The sequence below is a fragment of the Neurospora tetrasperma genome, assembly GCF_000213175.1.
Source record: "Neurospora tetrasperma FGSC 2508 unplaced genomic scaffold NEUTE1scaffold_5, whole genome shotgun sequence".
Classification (NCBI taxonomy): domain Eukaryota; kingdom Fungi; phylum Ascomycota; class Sordariomycetes; order Sordariales; family Sordariaceae; genus Neurospora; species Neurospora tetrasperma.
The window spans coordinates 2,761,993-2,779,986 of NW_009799103.1; the positions used below are offsets into that span (position 1 = coordinate 2,761,993).

Here is a 17,994-nt window from a genome sequence, read left to right on the forward strand (position 1 = left end):
GGTTGTGTCCAGTGTCCACACACCGTTTCGCTGTGTTCCCTGTGTACTCCAATTCCGCATCACCACCATCATCTTTCCTGGTTTTCTGGCAACAGCACCAACAACGGCGACATCAACACCGGGGAATCCCTCCATCGATTTTGTTCCCACTCATCACTATCGTGCCGAAATCAAGGGTCTTTAATCTGATTGGAAACGTTCATTTTCTCTGCGTCTTTTTTTTATTTTTTATCTTATTCTTCATCTTTCTTTCTCTCGCGGAAGCCACTTATCTTCCTTGCAGGCCCACATTGCTCTTACTCCGTCTCTGACCGGTGCCTCGTCCGCCTTTTTTTGTCACTGCCGCCTGCGCGACATTCCACTTTGGTTTGGTCTGGTCCTCTCTTCCCGGTTTCTGCTCTGGTCGCACTCACTGCCGCTGTACGCCAACCTGAAGCACACACCTGGAAATCACACACTCTCCCACAGCACTCACTACCTACACTACACGACACGCCATTGAATGAAACGACCCAACGACCTAGACTAATGATACTACAATAACACGAGTTTGATCTCATCCGTCCTCATCTTTAAGCCGCCCCATCACCTTTTACGTGTACAGTAATCGGGCCAAGCCAACCCTTGTCGCTTCTTTCTCGCTTTCCGTTGATAGTCCGGCCTGGGTAGTGCCAAGGCTGCCCGCCACTGGTTGTCCGGCTTCCCCTAGGTACCTGGCTGGGATCCAAACTGCCCTGTCCGATCGTCCCTCCCCAACAGGTGGCCGTCGCTGCTGGGCCCGTCGTCACTGTCAGTCAGTCAGCAAGCAGCACGCACCCAGCCCCAGACAGTCCGCCAGCTTCATTCACTCCCAACCTCCAATCCTGTTACCACCACCACCACTCCAACTCGTTTCAACGTCGGGGCAGCTGAGCTGCACACTACACACACCACCTCTCAACACCAACACTCAATCAACACCACCACCACCACTCGATATTAACGCGACGCAATTGTCTCGTCTCCGCGGTTTCTCGTCATTTCCTGTCTCGCTTCCTTCCCTATCTGCCATATCCATCATCTTAATTCGACCCCCTTTCTCGATCCCGAACGGGGCCGACCGCGGACCAGCGCCAATCTCGGAACCCCCTTAACCGACTTGGTCAACAATCCACAATCAATCAGCCATCCGTCCCTGGGCTGGTACGCAGTTGGCAGTTGTCATCCTTGGCCTCTCTCTCGCCGTCGAAGCATGTGTGCCGCTACCGCCAGCCGACAATAATACCGAAACATTGCTCACCGAGTAGCCATTAGCTGCCCAGTTTCCGGGTGCCATTATCCACCCGAGATGCCCTCCTTCGCACCCGACCAGAACTCGCCAATCTACCAGCATTCCCCCGCCGTCGTACACCTCAACCCTGCCGGTCAATACGGGCAACCTAACGGCAAGGTCGATGAACACCCACTTCCTCGTCACTCTCATTCTCACACGTCAATCGAGAGCTTCGACGACGAGGGTTCCAGCCAATCGACACACACCTCTACCGACGATTTGGACATCAGCACACGATTGAATGGGGACAGTCTGCGACGACATCCCAACATGACCTCTTCGCCAAATGGAGGTGTCGATGGCGATGTGGACGGGATTAGTGGGAAACTACATGGGATGAACCTGAACGGGGCAAACAGGGCCGACGGGGGCGCCAGGCTGGGCGGCCATCAAGTCACGAAAAGCGGGAAGCCGCACCCAAACGGCAGGTTTCCCATTGCAATTCCGGACCGCACAGTCCGTCCAACTCCGGACGCTCAAGCGACACACGACCAAAAGGGTGCCTCCCTGGGCTCTGCCAACACTGTTTCAATTCATCCACCCCCGGCCAACACGGGAGACGTTCGCACCACCGAGAACGGGACGCCCACACCCTCCGCCCACCAGACTTCCAACGGATACTTTCCATCATCACCACCAGCTCAGCGGCGTGATTCGGCACCTAGCAGCCCTTCTTCACCGCATCGTTACTCGTCGCCGCCCTTGTACAACCCTGCAACACCCATCTCAGCCTCCACCAGTGCCCTCGCACCGCCACCCGGTCCCGGTATTAAACATCGCCATACCCTCGAAGTCCCTAGACCTTCGGGTCCTCGTGGATCCAAGGACGGCTCCGATGCTACGTATGCAACCGGTCGCTTCTCACCAACTGGCGTTGCTGGCGTACGTAGGGCGTCGCTAAATCTTGCTAGAAGGAACACACGATCTCTCCACTCGGAAATGCCTCGCGACGAAGTTGTGCCAGATGACGACGCATTGCGATGGGCCGAAGTCTACAGGGAGAAACGGGCCAGCAAGAGGAGGAAGAGAGATGCCGAAGACGACGACCGGGTTGTGGTTGGCACCAAGGTCGACGAGACACATGCCAACTGGGTCACAGCGTACAACATGCTGACCGGCATTCGAGTCTCGGTATCGCGAACGAATGCCAAGCTTGACCGCCCGCTGACGGACGCTGACTTCGAGGCCAAGCAAAAATCCACCTTTGATATGTAAGCATTTCTTGATACTTCCTTCCTCTTACACAATCTGGTATCTAACCCCTCAGAAGTGCCGGAAACGAGCTGGTTCCATCCGCCAAGTATGACTTCAAGTTCAAGGACTATGCGCCTTGGGTTTTCCGACATCTCCGCGCACGCTTCGGCCTGGATCCAGCAGACTATCTCATGTCACTGACAGGCAAGTATATACTTTCCGAGCTAGGTTCTCCTGGCAAGAGCGGCAGTTTCTTTTACTTTTCTCGCGATTACAAGTACATCATCAAGACCATTCACCATGCCGAGCATAAGTTTCTTCGCAAGATCCTCAAGGATTACTTCAAGCATGTTACCGAAAACCCCAACACCCTTCTCTCGCAATTTTACGGCCTACACCGGGTCAAGATGCCCTATGGCAAAAAGATTCACTTTGTCGTCATGAACAACCTCTTCCCTCCGCACCGGGACATCCACCAGACCTTCGATTTGAAGGGTTCAACAATTGGTCGTGACTACAGGGAGGAAGATCTCGACAAGAACCCAAGGGCAACACTAAAGGACCTAAACTGGCTTCGACGACACCGACATCTCGAACTTGGACTTCAGAAGAAGAAGATGTTTTTGGAGCAGCTCCAGAAGGATGTTCGGTTACTTCAGAAGCTACAGATAATGGATTATTCTTTGCTTGTCGGCATCCATGATCTTCAGAGAGGAAACGAGGAAAATCTGCGGGACAAGACCCTACGTGTGTTCAACCCTGGCGGTGAGCATTCACGCGAGGACCCTTCCTCCGTCTTGTTGCGGACTCCATCTAAGTTGGAGAATGCGCGGAAGGCTAGAGAATTGAGGCAGATGGTCAAATCCGAGAGGCCAGTTCCTATGGGAGAGACGAGCAGCCGGATGCCCGACGAACTTGAGCACAATCAGAGCCGCGTGGGCTTTGTTTTCAACCAGGATGACGGAGGATTCCGTGCAACCCATGAGGACAACACCCCGGCGGATGAGATCTATTACCTCGGAGTGATTGACTGCTTGACACATGTAGGTTCATGTTCTATCTGGTCTGTATGCTGATGACGAGTGCTAACGTGATTTCCAGTACGGCATCATCAAGAAACTGGAAAACTTCTGGAAGGGCTTGTCGGGCGATCGTACTCAGATTTCTGCCCTCCCCCCTCACGAATATGGCGAGCGCTTCATCAACTTCATTGAGGGTATCACCATGTCATGCGAGGAGGCGATTCGCGAAGCCCAGGAGAGAGACGCACAGATGCAAGCAGAAGCAGCTTTGGCCGATCAGGAGCAGCAGCGAGCTGGCGCACGCAACGGTCGCTCTTCAACGACAGTACCACCCCTACCCTCTGGTGTTCAGTCACCAGAAGCCGAGGCAACGATGCAGAGGGCGGAGCGTGAGGCGTACAAGACTGGCGTATCAGAGGAGGAGGTACCGACCAAGACGCTCCGGACGACGCTCTCCCCTGGCAGCATCGAGCGCAGGGACAACATAGCTAGTCAAACCAGCATCTTACCAGTGGTTGAAGAGGCTGCAGAGGGTCGGTCATCCACCGAGCAACAGGTCCACAACAGCCGAGTTAGCAACTTGGCTGGTGAAAGCGAGTACCGCCCTCTTACCCCTGCCAAGGACGGTGAGGAAAGACAGGCCGGGTTTGGTAACCCGCTCCTGAGGGGTCATGCTCGCGACTACCGAGACCCTGGGCCACCACCACCAACACCGCCCAAGACAGGGTATGGATACGGATCACCTCAGTCCCTGAAGGACGGCGCTGATAGCGGGTATAGCATTGGCCTCATGAACGGTAATAGCAATGGCAAATCCGTTGACCTGAAGAGCTCCAGTGGCTCGCTCAGATCCAACAAGGGCGGTCACCAAATTATTGGTCGGGAAAGCCTGGATAAGGCTCTGCCCGCGCTCCCCTTCGGCGATGCACAGACTCGGCCCCAAGGCGTGTCATAGAACGACAACACTATGACGGAGGCGAAGGGCACGACGACGGCGCTGGAGCTGAAGATGGAGATGGATAGTTCGCCGGGTTCCTAGGAGTCACCGACGAAATGTGCGCGACGGAAATGGGAGGCGGTGAGGGAGAGGTTCCTGCGGAACGTTGTAGACGGAGGAGAAAGAGCCCCAGTGCTTGGTTACTAGAGTTGACGGACGGGCGAGAGAGCGGCATGATGGGGAAGAGAAGGAAGGAGAAGGACAAGGGTTAAGTGCGGACGGAGCCGAGGATGAAAGGAAGATGATACGGAAGACGACGAAGACCTAATCCACAATTTCCTCTTGAACTTCGCAACGAATTTCTCTTCCATCAAATCTCGCTCGGTCTCCCTCCCTCCCTGTTCTATGTATCCTTCCTTCCCGCTCCCCGGTTGACTGCTTGAGTGCACTTCATTGGTTGGCAGCGGCAGAACAAAAAGGGTAAAGGGGGGAGGCAAAGCCACAACGACAAGAACGAACAAGTCAGCAATTCAACATCACCACACCGGAAACCATAACAAACAACTATAAGCCATGATACCATACCATATTTACTGTTTGGCGTTGTCTTTTTTATATATTTTTCTCTTTTTCTTTTCCTTTTGGGGGGAAGCATCGATCGGAGCGAGAGCAACGAGAGGAAGGAAGGATGGATGGAAGGAGGGAAAGCATTGAATATTCTTTTAGACCTGTAGTCAACTTTTTTTTCTTCTACTTGACCCCTTTTTTGTTTATATTTCTTTCTTTCCCTTTGGCTTTTCATCCTACTTGTTTCTTTTGTTGATCGAATCAGTCAGCGGATCAGTGTCTTGGGAGGAAAGGAGGGACTTGTGTGTGTGAGTGAAGTGAGTTGAGCTTAGCCAATTAGAGCATGGGGGAGTTGAGGCGGAGGATCTTTATCTAGTGTTCTCCCAAAACCAAAATCAGATCAGACAGATATCAAGATTACAAAATGTCAATAGGTACCTAGGTTATGTTCACTGTTGTCCATGGGGAATCAAGTTGTAATTGCATTCAGTACTTGTGCGGCTATGCTATGCCTGCGTCTTACGCCAGCGTCTATTAGCCATTCCTCCAATATGTTCTACTTCGCTCGTCGTCAGACCTGACCTTTTCGCTCATCTCATGCCCGGATGTTCATCCATCCATCCATCCATCTATACATATATATCCATGTATCCATCCGATCAAGCCATCGCTCTCCCCGTATCAATAACTCTATAGCCAGAGAACCCTGAAACCAAATGCCGGAACACCTTAAAACTCCAGACCCAATACCCAATGCTACTAGGTCCCAAAAGAGATCTAAATATACCAGAGAAAACTGTATAACACGACCAACAACATCATCGACCAGCCAACATCAGCATATCCTACTACTCCTTCTTCACTATAATCCCCCCGCTTCTCCTCTTCCTCGTTCCAAGTCCAAGTCCAACAACGCTTGCTGTCGTCGCCGTCTTCTTCGTCGAAGATAACAAAAGACAAGGACCGTGGTGCTGGTGATAGCGAGGGCGATGGTAACAAGGCAGAGGAAGAAGACCGTCGTCTCGATGTAAACCCAACCAACCCAAACAACCACTCGTTCACTCCCCACATACCAAAACTCCACCATCGCAAAAACAAGTGCTATTTTGGGGGAATGAAACCAAACGGCGCGGGGTAGTGATCGTAATGCATATTTGGTTAATACCCATAACCGGGACTTCTAGTCGGCTTTCTCTAATGGGCCCCCTAGCCCAGCTTGGGAAACGGTGCTTTGTGATCTCCCATGACCTTTACCGCTACCGATGCCGCTGCCGCTGCCACTGGCGCCAGACATGGTGACCATTTCGTAATCTCCTCCTCCCAGATCGCCCCGCGATCCCCGCTTGGCTCTCCCTCCTCCTCCTCTTCCTCCTCCTGTGATAAAGCCCTGTTCTTCGTCTCCTTGTCCTGCTCCTCCCTCCCCGTTGGTAAAGTTGTTGTTGGTGGTGCTGTTCGTGGTGTTGCCGCCGCCGCTACCATGTCCACCAAAAGCAATAGGCTGCAGTTCCCTGTATCGACACCCCCATGACCCGAGCAAGAAGGACGCCAGGGACGAAATGGCCATGGTCAGCCACCAGGCTGTGTGGCGGGGTAAGGTGTGGTCGGGCGTGGTGTAGAGAGTGACGATGACGAGGTGGATGAAGTGCGTGGTGAGGGCAAAGTCGAGGATGAGCTTGGAGCGTTGGACGATGGCTGTTAGGGAGAGGGGTCTGTTTTTTTGGGTTTTGGTTCCATGTTAGGGTTGATGGATCATCAAAGACAAAAAGGTAAGAGGGAGACATAGGGAGAGCACTTACAGCACCAACCCGCCGACTAAACACCAGATAAAGCCGTTTAACCACCCCTGTGTGTTATCCCCCCTTACCGCCTCCCACCCGAACACCAAGTCCAGCGTGAAAGGATTTCCAGCTACGGCCGCCGTGAAGAACATGAGCACCAGAGCAGCAGTGTAGTAGATTGCTTGTAGCGCGGCGATCTGGCCGAGGATCTTGAGGGGCGGAAGCTCAGTTAGGGCGCCGGAGCGCGGGGGACGGCGGCGGCGGGGCATTGTGGTTGATGATGCTTCAAGCTGTGTGTGATGCCGGATTCGGCTGAATGGTAACTATGATTGTTCGCGATGGAGTTTTTATTCGGCGCAGTAATCGGTCATCGGGTTTTGAAACTTGGTGGTTGTCTGGGTAATTCGAGGGTGGTGTTCGAAGGGAGCTAGGTCGGACGGGACGCTCGTTCGGTGTGAGGAGGTGTCGGTTCGTTTATTGATGACTCGAGCGTGTCGTTAAGCCGCAACTGTTTGTTGCTACTGTATCCTCTCTTGGTTCCTCGTAGTGATTCTCCCCTAGAAACCATGAATGGAAAAGACTGTGGAAAGATGGTATGTTAAAGTTCAGGTTTGCGATCAACGGACGAAAGCCATCATAGTCACAGCACTTGACAGCACTCACTCACCACATTGCAGTTGACAGCCCCAACAGTGTCGCATCCATTCGTTCCACGCACAGGCAGGGGCTGACCCTGGTCCCTGCGTCCGCCCCGTCCGCTGCAAGATTACAGGGCACGTGCAGGGTTATCAATGGGGTGGAATCCAAAATTACCAACCAAAAGTCCGGGGTTAGTGGTGAGAAGGAAGCAAGGTACCTGTACCTCTGTACCTTTTTGGCCGCCCACCTTGGATGGAAGCTCAGCCAAGCACGAACCCCAACAAAGTTGCCTGCCGCACAAAGCTCCGACTGAGGTACCTACCCGGTACTAAACTACTGATAGCGGGCCAAGAGCTCGATAAGCTTCCATCCCAGAAGCTTGGCTCGGGAATCATTCGCGAATTCGATCCCAAGTTTCCCGTTTTCCCAACCTACCTACGTATGTAACGGGAGACCACTACATCGCAATCAACACCTCGCTCCCAAATTCCACCCTTTGGTCCCGGCCCTTTTCATCTAACCCAACTGAACCCTCCGTCTCCCGCCGTCCCGATACCGGCTCCCTAAGAACACACCAATCCCGACTCCAAACCGAAACGACCGCAGTATTTCACAATGGTCCTGGGCCTCTTTGAACAATCCGAAGCCGACAAGCGCGCGGCTGAGGTACGCGCGGGCACCGTTGCGCCTACACGCTCCGAGCGCCAAAAGTGCTGGATGGCGCGCGACGGCTACTTTGCTTGCCTGGACCGGAACAACATCATGGACGCCCTCAAGGACGAGAAAGCGGCCGCGAAAGCGTGCAAGGCCGAGAGCGTCGAGTTTGAGAAGGATTGCGCTGCTCAGTGGGTGAGTAGTAACTTTTGACTTACTCTTTTTTTTTATTTTATGCTTTCGGGGAAGCACTTCTGAGCTGGGGGATGGGGTAGGGTGTGGTGGGGCTGGGGGATTTGGGGAGGAATAGGAAGAGGAGGATGAGAAAGAGGTATCTGGGACGAGCAATCGACAAGGAACAGCAAGCAGAGAATTCCCAACGCCCAGAAGGAGGGAAGGGACTCCAGAAAACAACATCAATCCTTCTAAAGGAGAGCAAAACGAAAACAGCCAACAGCCTGCCAGGGAGCCAGCCAAGTCAGGCAATGGAAGGATATGCATTTCAAACAAGACAGCAGCGCATTCTACACACACACACGCCAGCTAACCTCTCATTCTCTCCCTTACAACAGGTTACATACTTCAAGAAGTGGCGCGTCCAAGACATCCAAAAGAAGGCTCGCCTAAAGGAGCTCGAGGCCCAGGGCGCCGTCAAGATGGACGTCAACACCGACTTCAAGGCCCGCGAGTAAAGCGATTCCGTCCTGATTCGACTCGGTTCGATCCCAGCCGATCCGGAACAATCCAATTCAAATTCGATGTCGTCTGTTGAAAGCGACTGGTCAGGAAGGTTGAGGTGGGTGAAAGAGAAAAGAGGAGGGACGGTGTAAAGATAGTGTGTACTTGGTGTATGTACCGTATATATGCATGGGATAAGGCGTTTAAATTTGAGTTGATTGGGTATCTGAAGGAGGAAGTTCTGTTTTCCACCCTTGGTCACAAGGCGGGTTGTTTCACTGGTATGGCCTGCTGATTGAACGACGTCATGGTGAATATGTTGATGATGGATGGTTTTGACCTAGGGAGTGTTGGTTATAGGAATGTCTAAAAAGACTATCAAGGTGCGTGCCTCTGATACCTATCCAGACGCCAGCCTCCATACCCGTTACCAATCTACAATTCTGCTTTCCGAGAGACAGCCACACCGAGTTCACTAACCAACAGTCAAGTCCTCAGCCGGTCAGGCGCCCATCAGTCTCCTGCCTCCTGGCTCGAATGCCTTGTAGGTGTATGGATAATAGTCTGAGTCGACCCCGAACGCTGCATCACTCCACCAACTTCATCCTCGTCCAAATGCACCTCATGCTCACCATGACCTACCGCGTCATCAGTAACCTTGACATAATACCCAGCATGTTCGCAATGCGTGCATTCACAGGTAGATGGTGACGTGTCCGAAGGGTACCCATCACTCGGGTCCTCATCATTTCGGAGAGTGAGATTGCTACCTCTTCTCTCCTCCGTCTCTGTCCACTCCGGACTTTCCCCGTCGTCCTGTGTACTTATATCCTCCTCATTCCGACCTCGACCAAAATATCCCCCCTGTTCCCTGAGACATTGATTCACGCGATTCAGATTCGGCGGCCATGAAAGCCTGGGGGTTTCGGCATTGGCCCCGCCCCCGGGACTCACGTCATCTTCGCGAACCCCGGTAAACCTTGGGGATTCCAAATCGTAAAGACCGGGAGAACTCGACTGCTTTTCCGAAGGACTTTCATCACCCTCATCATCCTCTTGGTTGTTGGTGTTGTCCCAGGAAGCGTTCCATATTTCTGACAAACGGCGAGACGCCGGTCTCTTCGCGCGAAACGATGATGACCCAAACGGTCCTTGAGCCGTAGGCGTCCCTGTGCCAGGTCGGGTAGCACCTACACCTACGCCTGTTTGTTGTAGGGCGGGAGAGTTCACGGGCGGAAGGGGTGCTTCTCGGTGTCCAGCCCAGAGCTGGTTCCCCGTCGAAGACCTCCTTGTCGGCGTGGGCGAGAGCCCGCTTTTTCCTGCCTGCATGACAAAACTAAAAGGCGTGCTTGAAAGGGGTCCCACCATGGACATGGCGCGCCTCTTCCGTCTACCAACAGCAGTTTTGATCGGTGGCAGGGGAGGAAGCTCTTCTTCTTCTTCGTCCGTGTCTTTCGAGCTGCTGACACTGGTCTGTGAAGCTTGAGATAGAGAATGACGACGACTATGACCGCCACTCCCCAGTGAAAGCCGGTCCAGCTCTCCGGTTGCGATCATCACGCCAGCAATGGCAAGTAGCTTAGGGGAGTACTCTTGCGCTGGAGCGTTGCTGAGTGGTCCGGCCGCGCCCGTTCCCAAGTCCGTGAATACCCCGACGTCTTCGCGATTCAAGCGGCGGCGACTTCTGGGATCCCGGACCCTGTGGATGTCCAGCTGTGGTTCACATGGGCAAACGGATTGAGAGCGTTGAAATACGTCTTTGAAATGATGGTGTGGACAGTGAACATTGGGGCCGTCTGTTCGCCTGCGTGGTAGATCTGGACGTTCGGCTTCCTCGTCCTCGTCTCTTCCCAGATCTGGACAAGAACACGTGTCGAGTGATTGTTTGCGACTGCCGCCGTTCTGGGTCTGGCACGGTGAGGCTGGTCTCCCGAGGTCGCCATCGGGGGACCTTGAGCTTTTGGAACTGTCGAGGCCAGGGGCACCCTCGTTCCACTTGACGAGGCCATCTTGCGTCTGCCATTCACTATTGAAGGCAAATGTTGCTGTCCTTCCTGTACCATTGCTACGAGAAGCGTCAGATGGCGTGCACCCTTGAGATTTGGAGGAGTTGGGCGTTGAACCACGATGCAATATTGAGCTGATATCGGGCGTTACTATGCGACGGATGGATGGTCGTTCCTCCTGTTTCTCGGTGCTTTCAGGACGGCTGCTGAAAGCCCCGTCCGTTCCTGTGCTCTTTGTGCCCCAGATGGCAATGCCCATTGTATCTGTCTGCAGCTGGGTGGTACTGGACGTCCACACGCAGGTTGCCAGTCGTGCGGACATGTCGGACTGTGCGGCTTCGTGTTTTCGAAGGAGGTAGAGGTTGATGTCTGGATTATTGAGGCTTGTGGGTGTTTGAGATTTGTGGAACTCGGGCGTGTTTCTCAGACAGGATCGCAGAAGTTGAACAGCTGCCACGCTTGCTAAACCGCCCACCACGTATGGCACGTCAGCGGGAGAATCGTTCTCGGACACTGTGCCGCGCCGGGACAGAGTTGAGGGTAAAGGAGGCAACTGCCTGAGATACGGGTGAGGGAGTAACGGACTGGGGAGCTCCCAGTCATCGAGCTCATTCTTGCGAAGGTCGTCGTATATGGTATCGGTATTGCGATCTAGGTTTCGTCGGATCCTGATGACCTCCGCGTACGTCAAGCCCCCGGGGGAGCATGAAGCGGATACAACAGGGGAGGAGATATCATCCATCTTGAGGCATCGAATGGTGGAGTACTGGCGCAAGGGATGAGAAGGGCAGGCTGCAGACGCTCAATCTGAATGCTTTTATAAGGATGCACAGGAAATGAAACGAGGTAAACCCGGGACGTGGTGCTGGCTTAGGGGACAGTTTCTCTCGCGGGCGGGAATTGCAGAGGTTGGATTAGAGAGTGAGTCGGATATCGAGTGGCAGATCTCTGACTGACGAGACGAAGGCTTTGCTGCTGTTGCCTTTTGATACACGGAACCTTGTCAATACGGCAAGAGCCGCTCCTGTCATTTTCTCGCGAGACGTCGTCTACTCTTCAATCTCCCACCCACGCCGACCGGACCATTCACAGGCAGATTTCCTGTCATATTCACTCTACCATACAATGCCTAGTCCGACAGCGCAATTCATGCCTCGAAAGCTTACGGAAACCACAGAGCAATAAAAGGGTCAAAAAAAATTGGTGACAAGCCAGTTACCCATCATGGGTATGCAATCTCTATTCTTCCCCCCAGTTCGGTCATGACACCCCTACACTTCCTTAGACATTATTTTTCCTTGGACTGGAAGAACTGCAATGTTCCTCCAGGAGGACCCTTGTTTCCCTATATCCCCTCGAGCTGCCACTAAGAGCTGTGGCCTGCTCTAGTTACAGTCACGAGGGTCGAAGAATATCGCATTTCCTAGGTAGGGAATAGGCCCTCAGAACGAAGGTGGGTTTCTCGTTAAACAAGTGCTCGTTGTGAGGTTCGAACTCCCTGCCTTGCGAGCCCCCGGTCCCACGACGAGTTCGGCAGTAGCGGTCTAACATTAGACCGCTACGCCACCTGAACACTTTGGTGGACGGGTAACTTGGCTTGTCTTGTGTTGGTAGGAAGGGACGGAGGCTAAGGTTATAAAGGGTGGTGTAGTGAAGGGCGGGAAGGTGGTCGGTTTAGGCCTTTGGGCCCTTGGGGAAGGAGCGAGGCTGGGAGGCCGGTTGTCGTCGGTTGGGGCATTTGTCATTATCCCGAGACACTCGATTTCATTCTCTCAAGGCAAAACAGTCAAGCAGAAGTAGAAGGAAAGCACATAGAACTGATCCGCACCTTCCTACATCAACTGCTTCTGTCCTCCTCGAGGCACAGCAAAGTGATGCAAATCCCTGCTTTGCCCTCATTACGCGCTCGGATATCATGGATCCGTTTCTTTACAAAACTGCCATCACAAAGTTTGTCAAGTCCAAAATGGTACTTGGCTTCGTTACCTGTTAAACCCGCAGTGATATGTAAAGTGCTTTTACGAAGATTTGAATGGGTCAATTCATTTGACTTGTTCGGAGCACAGAGAGTTTGGACCATGACCACCGAAGCGACACGACTTATGTCCCCAATGAGACACTTCTCTTCTCATCCTAAGAAAGATTTGCAATAACGAGCTATAACGAGTTAGTAACTCAATCTCACTGTGAACTCTACCCAGGTTCAGCCAAGTTTGGACGATATCTGCTTTGTTCGAGATTGAGCCAACTTTGGCTTGCTTGCGTCCGGCTTGATTATGTGTGAAGCACTGAGTAGTATATTCATTCTCTTTAGCTAACGCAGTATATTGCTTATGGATGTAGTAACCGATAATGCCTGTCTTTCAACCCTCGAACTCGTCTTCATGAGGACAGCGCGGAGTGATGCGGGTACCCTTCTTTGTCTTGTTCAGCGTTCGGATACCATAGGCTTGTTTGTCATTTGCCTTGGGCTAGTATTTTACAACCTGAAACGCATTGAGATCCATCGAAGCTGCGCGAAAATCTTTTGTAAACCTGTATCAATGTTCTTGATGTTAGTCACCTTTCTATCACCTCTTGGCTCAACGTTTGTCCAACTCGGGTTTGTTTTGTTACCCCTTTTCCAGTAGCACACGTACAACCCTAACCCAATCCGGCGATGGAATGCCTCGGGAAGTACCCTGGGAATCGGAATGCTCGGCAAACGGCGGTCCATGGCCGTAAAATGACGGGGTTCCAACTCCGAGGTCAGTGGCTCACAGCTCCTCACAGCGGGGGTAAACAGCGTGAACAGCAGCCTTTGATTGCTACAACAACAGTGGAAAACATTAGCCTCACGGGCGGAGATGCACCGAAGCCGGACTTTAGCTGTATTTGGATTATGACTTTTATAAATAAAGGTTGACGTAACAAAACTTGGGGTTCATCTTGGAAGGTTACAATCAGTTGTCTGTTAGTTACTGTTTGATACCCGCTGTTCTCATCAATTATTAGGCATGTCTCGAATTCTCGCCAGGAGATGCCCTCAAGGGCTTCTGCGTCAGGCCTTCTCGGCGCCGCGCACCAACGTCACCACTACTCCTGTCCGTGCCTTTGCCTCTGCCACCTCCAACGCTCCCTCCTTCAACTGGGAAGACCCTCTCAACCACAAGTCTCTCTTGACCGAGGATGAGATTGCCATCGGTGAGACCGCCGAGCGTTACTGCCAGGAACAGCTTTTCCCCCGCGTGCTACAGGCCTACCGCGATGAGCACTACGACCCCAAGATCCTCGAGGAGATGGGCGATTTGGGCCTGCTGGGCGCTACCATTGAGGGCTACGGCTGCGCCGGCGTCTCCTCCGTGGCCAGCGGTCTGATCACCCGCGCCGTCGAGCGCGTCGACAGCGGTTACCGCAGCGGCATGTCCGTCCAGTCCTCGCTCGTCATGGGCCCCATCAACGACTTTGGCACCGCGGAGCAAAAGGAGCGTTTTCTGCCCGGCATGGCCAAGGGCAAGATCATTGGTGCCTTTGGCTTGACTGAGCCCAACCACGGCTCCGATCCGGGCTCCATGGAGACCGTCGCTCGTCCCCACCCTACCAAGGAGGGAGTCTACCTACTCAGCGGCGCCAAGACCTGGATCACCAACTCGCCCATCGCCGACGTCCTGGTCGTCTGGGCCAAGCTTCAGGAGACGGGCAAGATCCGTGGCTTCCTGGTTGAGCGGTCCGCCTGCCCACCGGGTACGCTCGAGACTCCCCAGATCAAGAACAAGACGGGTTTGCGGGCCTCCATCACGGGCATGATCCAGCTAGACAACTGCCCGGTGCCCAAGGAGAACATGTTCCCCGAGATCGAAGGGCTCAAGGGCCCTTTCACGTGCCTCAACAGCGCCCGCTTCGGTATCGCCTTCGGCATGATGGGCGCGCTCGAGGACTGCCTGGCGCGGGCCCGCACCTACGCCCTCGAGCGCAAGCAGTTCAAGGGCAACCCGCTGGCCAAGTACCAGCTCGTGCAGAAGAAGCTGGCCGAGGCGGCCACCGACGTCGCCTACGGAACCCTGGCTGCCATCCAGGTCGGCCGCCTCAAGGACGAGGGCAAGGCCACGCCCGAGATGATCAGCATGATCAAGCGCCAGAACTGCGATCGCACCCTGTACCACGCCCGCACGCTGCAAGAGATCTTTGGTGGTAATGCTGTGTCAGATGAGTACCATATTGGCCGTGTTGTTGCCAACTTGTATGTAACGCAAACATATGAGGGTCAGAGTGATATTCACAGTAAGTTTGACCATCCGACTGGGAGAGGTCGGTGAAGTGACGATGCTGACTATTTGATTTAGGTCTCATTCTGGGAAGGGCTATCACTGGTGTTCAGGCTTTCGTGTAAGACGGTGTAAAAACAGCTTTCTTCATTTCAGCGAGGTTTGTTGTGTGGGATTGAACGGGAGCGCATTGTCATATTTTGTGTACAGTAACAAATTTCGGTGTTTGAATGGATACCACAAATTTGACCGCGCGGTCACGAATGCTTCCACTTGCACACTTGGTTTGCTCTTTTTACCTATTTCAGACAGAAGCCAGAGCATCCCTTCCCTTCGGTTATTCCCCTGGTTTGATTCACGAAGGGGTCCAGAAGCCAGTTTCCCCAAAATGACGACACTTGCCTCACCAGACAGAAGTGGCCCATACAGGCTAGGTAGCCACTCATGGGATGATAAGTAATGCTCCTCCAAGGCACATCATTAGCAGAAAGCCCATTCCAATGATACCTCGTCCAATCTGGGAAGTTGCTCAGCAAGCTTGACAGCCTGGAAGATTCCCTAAGGAGCATTCATCTTCTCAAAGCAAGAACCGCTTCAGTGGCATTGCAACTGCCGCGTTCTCAACACAACAGGATCGCACCGCTCTTCCCACCATCCGCCCGCGCTTGCCAAAGGCAAGAACAATGTCATTTCCCAAGGGTGTGACTTGCTCTCCATGTAGTCCAATTGCTCATCAGAATGAGCGTAGTTCCATGTGTGAAGCCCGGCCCTCGTAGTTGCAATACAGCTGTGGTGGTTTGCTGTCGTCTCGTGCTTAGATCTTGACTGTCGAATGGGGCTACCATCCAGATCACGAGTCCAAGTTCGCAAGCATGTTCCGTTTGATGCGTCATTTGGTACCAAGCCTCGGCAGTCCGACCTCGTTCTAGACAACTTATCGAGACGGCCATGTTACCTCACGCATACTGCCCATCGTGCTCAAGTGTGACCAGCTTCCCATTTCGAATTCAAGATCTACATAAGGTCCACGATTTACACCTATCCAGGAGCGTTATATCTTCTCCAGCATCATTACCAACAGCAATAGCGCCCCAACCAATCCAGACTCGACAAATACAATAACCCAGTTTTAATATTCCTATCTGGATCGATTCAAGAAAGAGAAAGACACAATGTGTGGCCAGATAAAAACCAGCTACAAATGTCCCGACTGCTCCGACGTAGTCTCCACCAGCAGCGAACGCCTGACGTGCGCAAAGGCAAAATACTGGGGCTCCTGCGGTGATATCCGCTCCGACAACAAGGAGGTTAGCAAGCAGTCTGACAAGTCATGCTCGAGCTGCAAGAGAAAGAAGGAGGCCGAGGAAAAGAAGAAGCGGAAAGAGAGGGAGGAAGCAGCAAGAAAATAGAGAGGATGCCGTAGGTACCCACCTTAGTGAGGGCAGCCGCCCAGCTTACCCTGAGTTATGGTCAGTGGGAATTAGCACTTTGAGTACGTACCTAGAGGTAGGGTCGAGGGAGGCTGAAGGAATTGAGTGATGGAAAAGAAGGAATCGAGAAAAGAAGAATATTTCCATTCACAATGACTGGAACCACACTGTATTCCTCCCACCATCCGCCCGCGGTTGCCGTGACAAGGACGATGCCTATTGCCCGGTGGTGTGACTTTCCTTGTAGCCCAACCGCACATCAGAATAAGGTAGTTCCATGTGTATGTGTGATGCCCTCGCAGTTGCTGTTATGTTAATGCTCGGCTTGCCGGTTATTGATGCCTTCTTGTACTTTCTGTTCGGCACCTTCGACAGGTGGTCGACGGCCGAGTGTATTCATAGACGAGTTGTCTTGTTGGCATATTGTTGGTTGATTGGGTTCGCTATTCCGGTTCTTATATGGCTTTGTCTTGCGTGCATGAGATGCGGGTGTCGTGCTGTTTTTGACTCGCGATGGTTTGAGTACATGATCTCATATTCGGTCGATGGTCGTTCTTCCGTTCTTGGCGGACCTTCGCCGCAACGCGCTTGCCTTGTCGTTGATCTGAACCGCTGCTGAGGTTCCGGTTCAAATGGCGCCCTCGGGAACATGTAATCCGCCCTCCAAAACAGTTGTCGAAGAACGGTGTTGGGAGGACCTGCTGGTTAGATTTCTAGTCATGTCATCGTTGGGTCATTGGGTCTCTGGCAGGAACGTTCTGTTGTCGATAGAGGTAAGAACCTGCGGCTGCCAGTCAGCTGTTGCGTTGTGGTGTACCTCTCTGTTATCGCGTCGTGCATCCCGGATCCAGATGGTCGTTGTTTCCTCAGTTCTCAGACAAGCCGAATTGGTGATGCCATGTTGACTGGATCGAACGTATCTGTGTTGCTTGTCGCGGAAGGCGCATTACCGTTCGTGAAGATGGGGCCATGTGTGTCTGGTCAGCTCCCACAAGTATATATATCTCCCTGCTCCCTGACCTCTGAACTCTTTTTCTTTCCTTTTCTTCCCCATCCTAGAAGACGGTTCTGTCATGCGCTCAAGAATCCATGGCAGGGATCTCACTTCGGTGGGATGGGCCCGTAGTTTAGCCACCGCACAATTTTTGGTGTCACACTCTCGTCTTTGACGAAACAAACACAAACTTTTTTTCGTTGCTCTCGTTGGGATGTGTTTCACCGTCCTGGCGAAGTGAAGAAGAAGATCTCCTGACCCAGTCGATGTTCGTATTGTTGGAAGTGGTTGGCATGGGTGGTGGGGGCCGTGATTCTGAATTGAAGTCTCTTGCCGGTCAGCTGGTGATTTCTCGGTTGAAGTCGTTCCTTAGCAAAGAATTGCCATGTCCCTATTGTGCCTTGTACGCCTGCTTTCCGAGTGTTAATAACTGTCTCCAAACGTCGTGGTGTCGTTAATGTCGGTACATCGGTGAAAGGGATCGGTTGAGCAGCCACCTGTTGTACCTGTGGTATGCCGTGAACCCCGACATGTCGTCG

The 17,994-nt window shown here is 53.0% G+C and overlaps 6 protein-coding genes across 6 annotated transcripts; 4 read left to right on the top strand and 2 right to left on the bottom strand.

The window, feature by feature from the left end:
- Positions 1 to 1,434: 1,434 nt before the first annotated feature.
- NEUTE1DRAFT_67503 (phosphatidylinositol-4-phosphate 5-kinase its3) lies at positions 1,435 to 5,178 on the top strand (the record flags this gene model as incomplete). Its single annotated transcript, XM_009855165.1, has 3 exons — positions 1,435 to 2,523; positions 2,583 to 3,549; positions 3,608 to 5,178. The coding sequence occupies 3 exons, from the start codon at positions 1,583 to 1,585 to the stop codon at positions 4,481 to 4,483; spliced, it is 2,784 nt and encodes a 927-aa protein (XP_009853467.1).
- Positions 5,179 to 6,160: 982 nt separating this feature from the next.
- Positions 6,161 to 7,390, bottom strand: NEUTE1DRAFT_131358 (uncharacterized protein; the record flags this gene model as incomplete). Its single annotated transcript, XM_009855166.1, has 2 exons — positions 6,161 to 6,741; positions 6,829 to 7,390. The coding sequence occupies 2 exons, from the start codon at positions 7,077 to 7,079 to the stop codon at positions 6,213 to 6,215; spliced, it is 780 nt and encodes a 259-aa protein (XP_009853468.1).
- Positions 7,391 to 8,064: 674 nt separating this feature from the next.
- NEUTE1DRAFT_67507 (uncharacterized protein) lies at positions 8,065 to 9,018 on the top strand (the record flags this gene model as incomplete). Its single annotated transcript, XM_009855167.1, has 2 exons — positions 8,065 to 8,298; positions 8,676 to 9,018. 2 exons carry the CDS (start codon positions 8,065 to 8,067, stop codon positions 8,793 to 8,795), a joined length of 354 nt encoding a protein of 117 aa, XP_009853469.1.
- Positions 9,019 to 9,294: 276 nt separating this feature from the next.
- On the bottom strand, positions 9,295 to 11,529 carry NEUTE1DRAFT_46915 (uncharacterized protein; the record flags this gene model as incomplete). The annotated part of the gene is made up of 2 exons (XM_009854451.1): positions 9,295 to 9,950; positions 10,176 to 11,529. The coding sequence occupies 2 exons, from the start codon at positions 11,527 to 11,529 to the stop codon at positions 9,295 to 9,297; spliced, it is 2,010 nt and encodes a 669-aa protein (XP_009852753.1).
- Positions 11,530 to 13,728: 2,199 nt separating this feature from the next.
- NEUTE1DRAFT_86191 (glutaryl-CoA dehydrogenase mitochondrial precursor) lies at positions 13,729 to 15,285 on the top strand (the record flags this gene model as incomplete). The annotated part of the gene is made up of 2 exons (XM_009855168.1): positions 13,729 to 15,047; positions 15,110 to 15,285. 2 exons carry the CDS (start codon positions 13,784 to 13,786, stop codon positions 15,154 to 15,156), a joined length of 1,311 nt encoding a protein of 436 aa, XP_009853470.1.
- Positions 15,286 to 16,019: 734 nt separating this feature from the next.
- On the top strand, positions 16,020 to 16,440 carry NEUTE1DRAFT_124036 (uncharacterized protein; the record flags this gene model as incomplete). Its single annotated transcript, XM_009855169.1, has 1 exon — positions 16,020 to 16,440. One exon carries the CDS (start codon positions 16,204 to 16,206, stop codon positions 16,438 to 16,440), a length of 237 nt encoding a protein of 78 aa, XP_009853471.1.
- Positions 16,441 to 17,994: the final 1,554 nt, after the last annotated feature.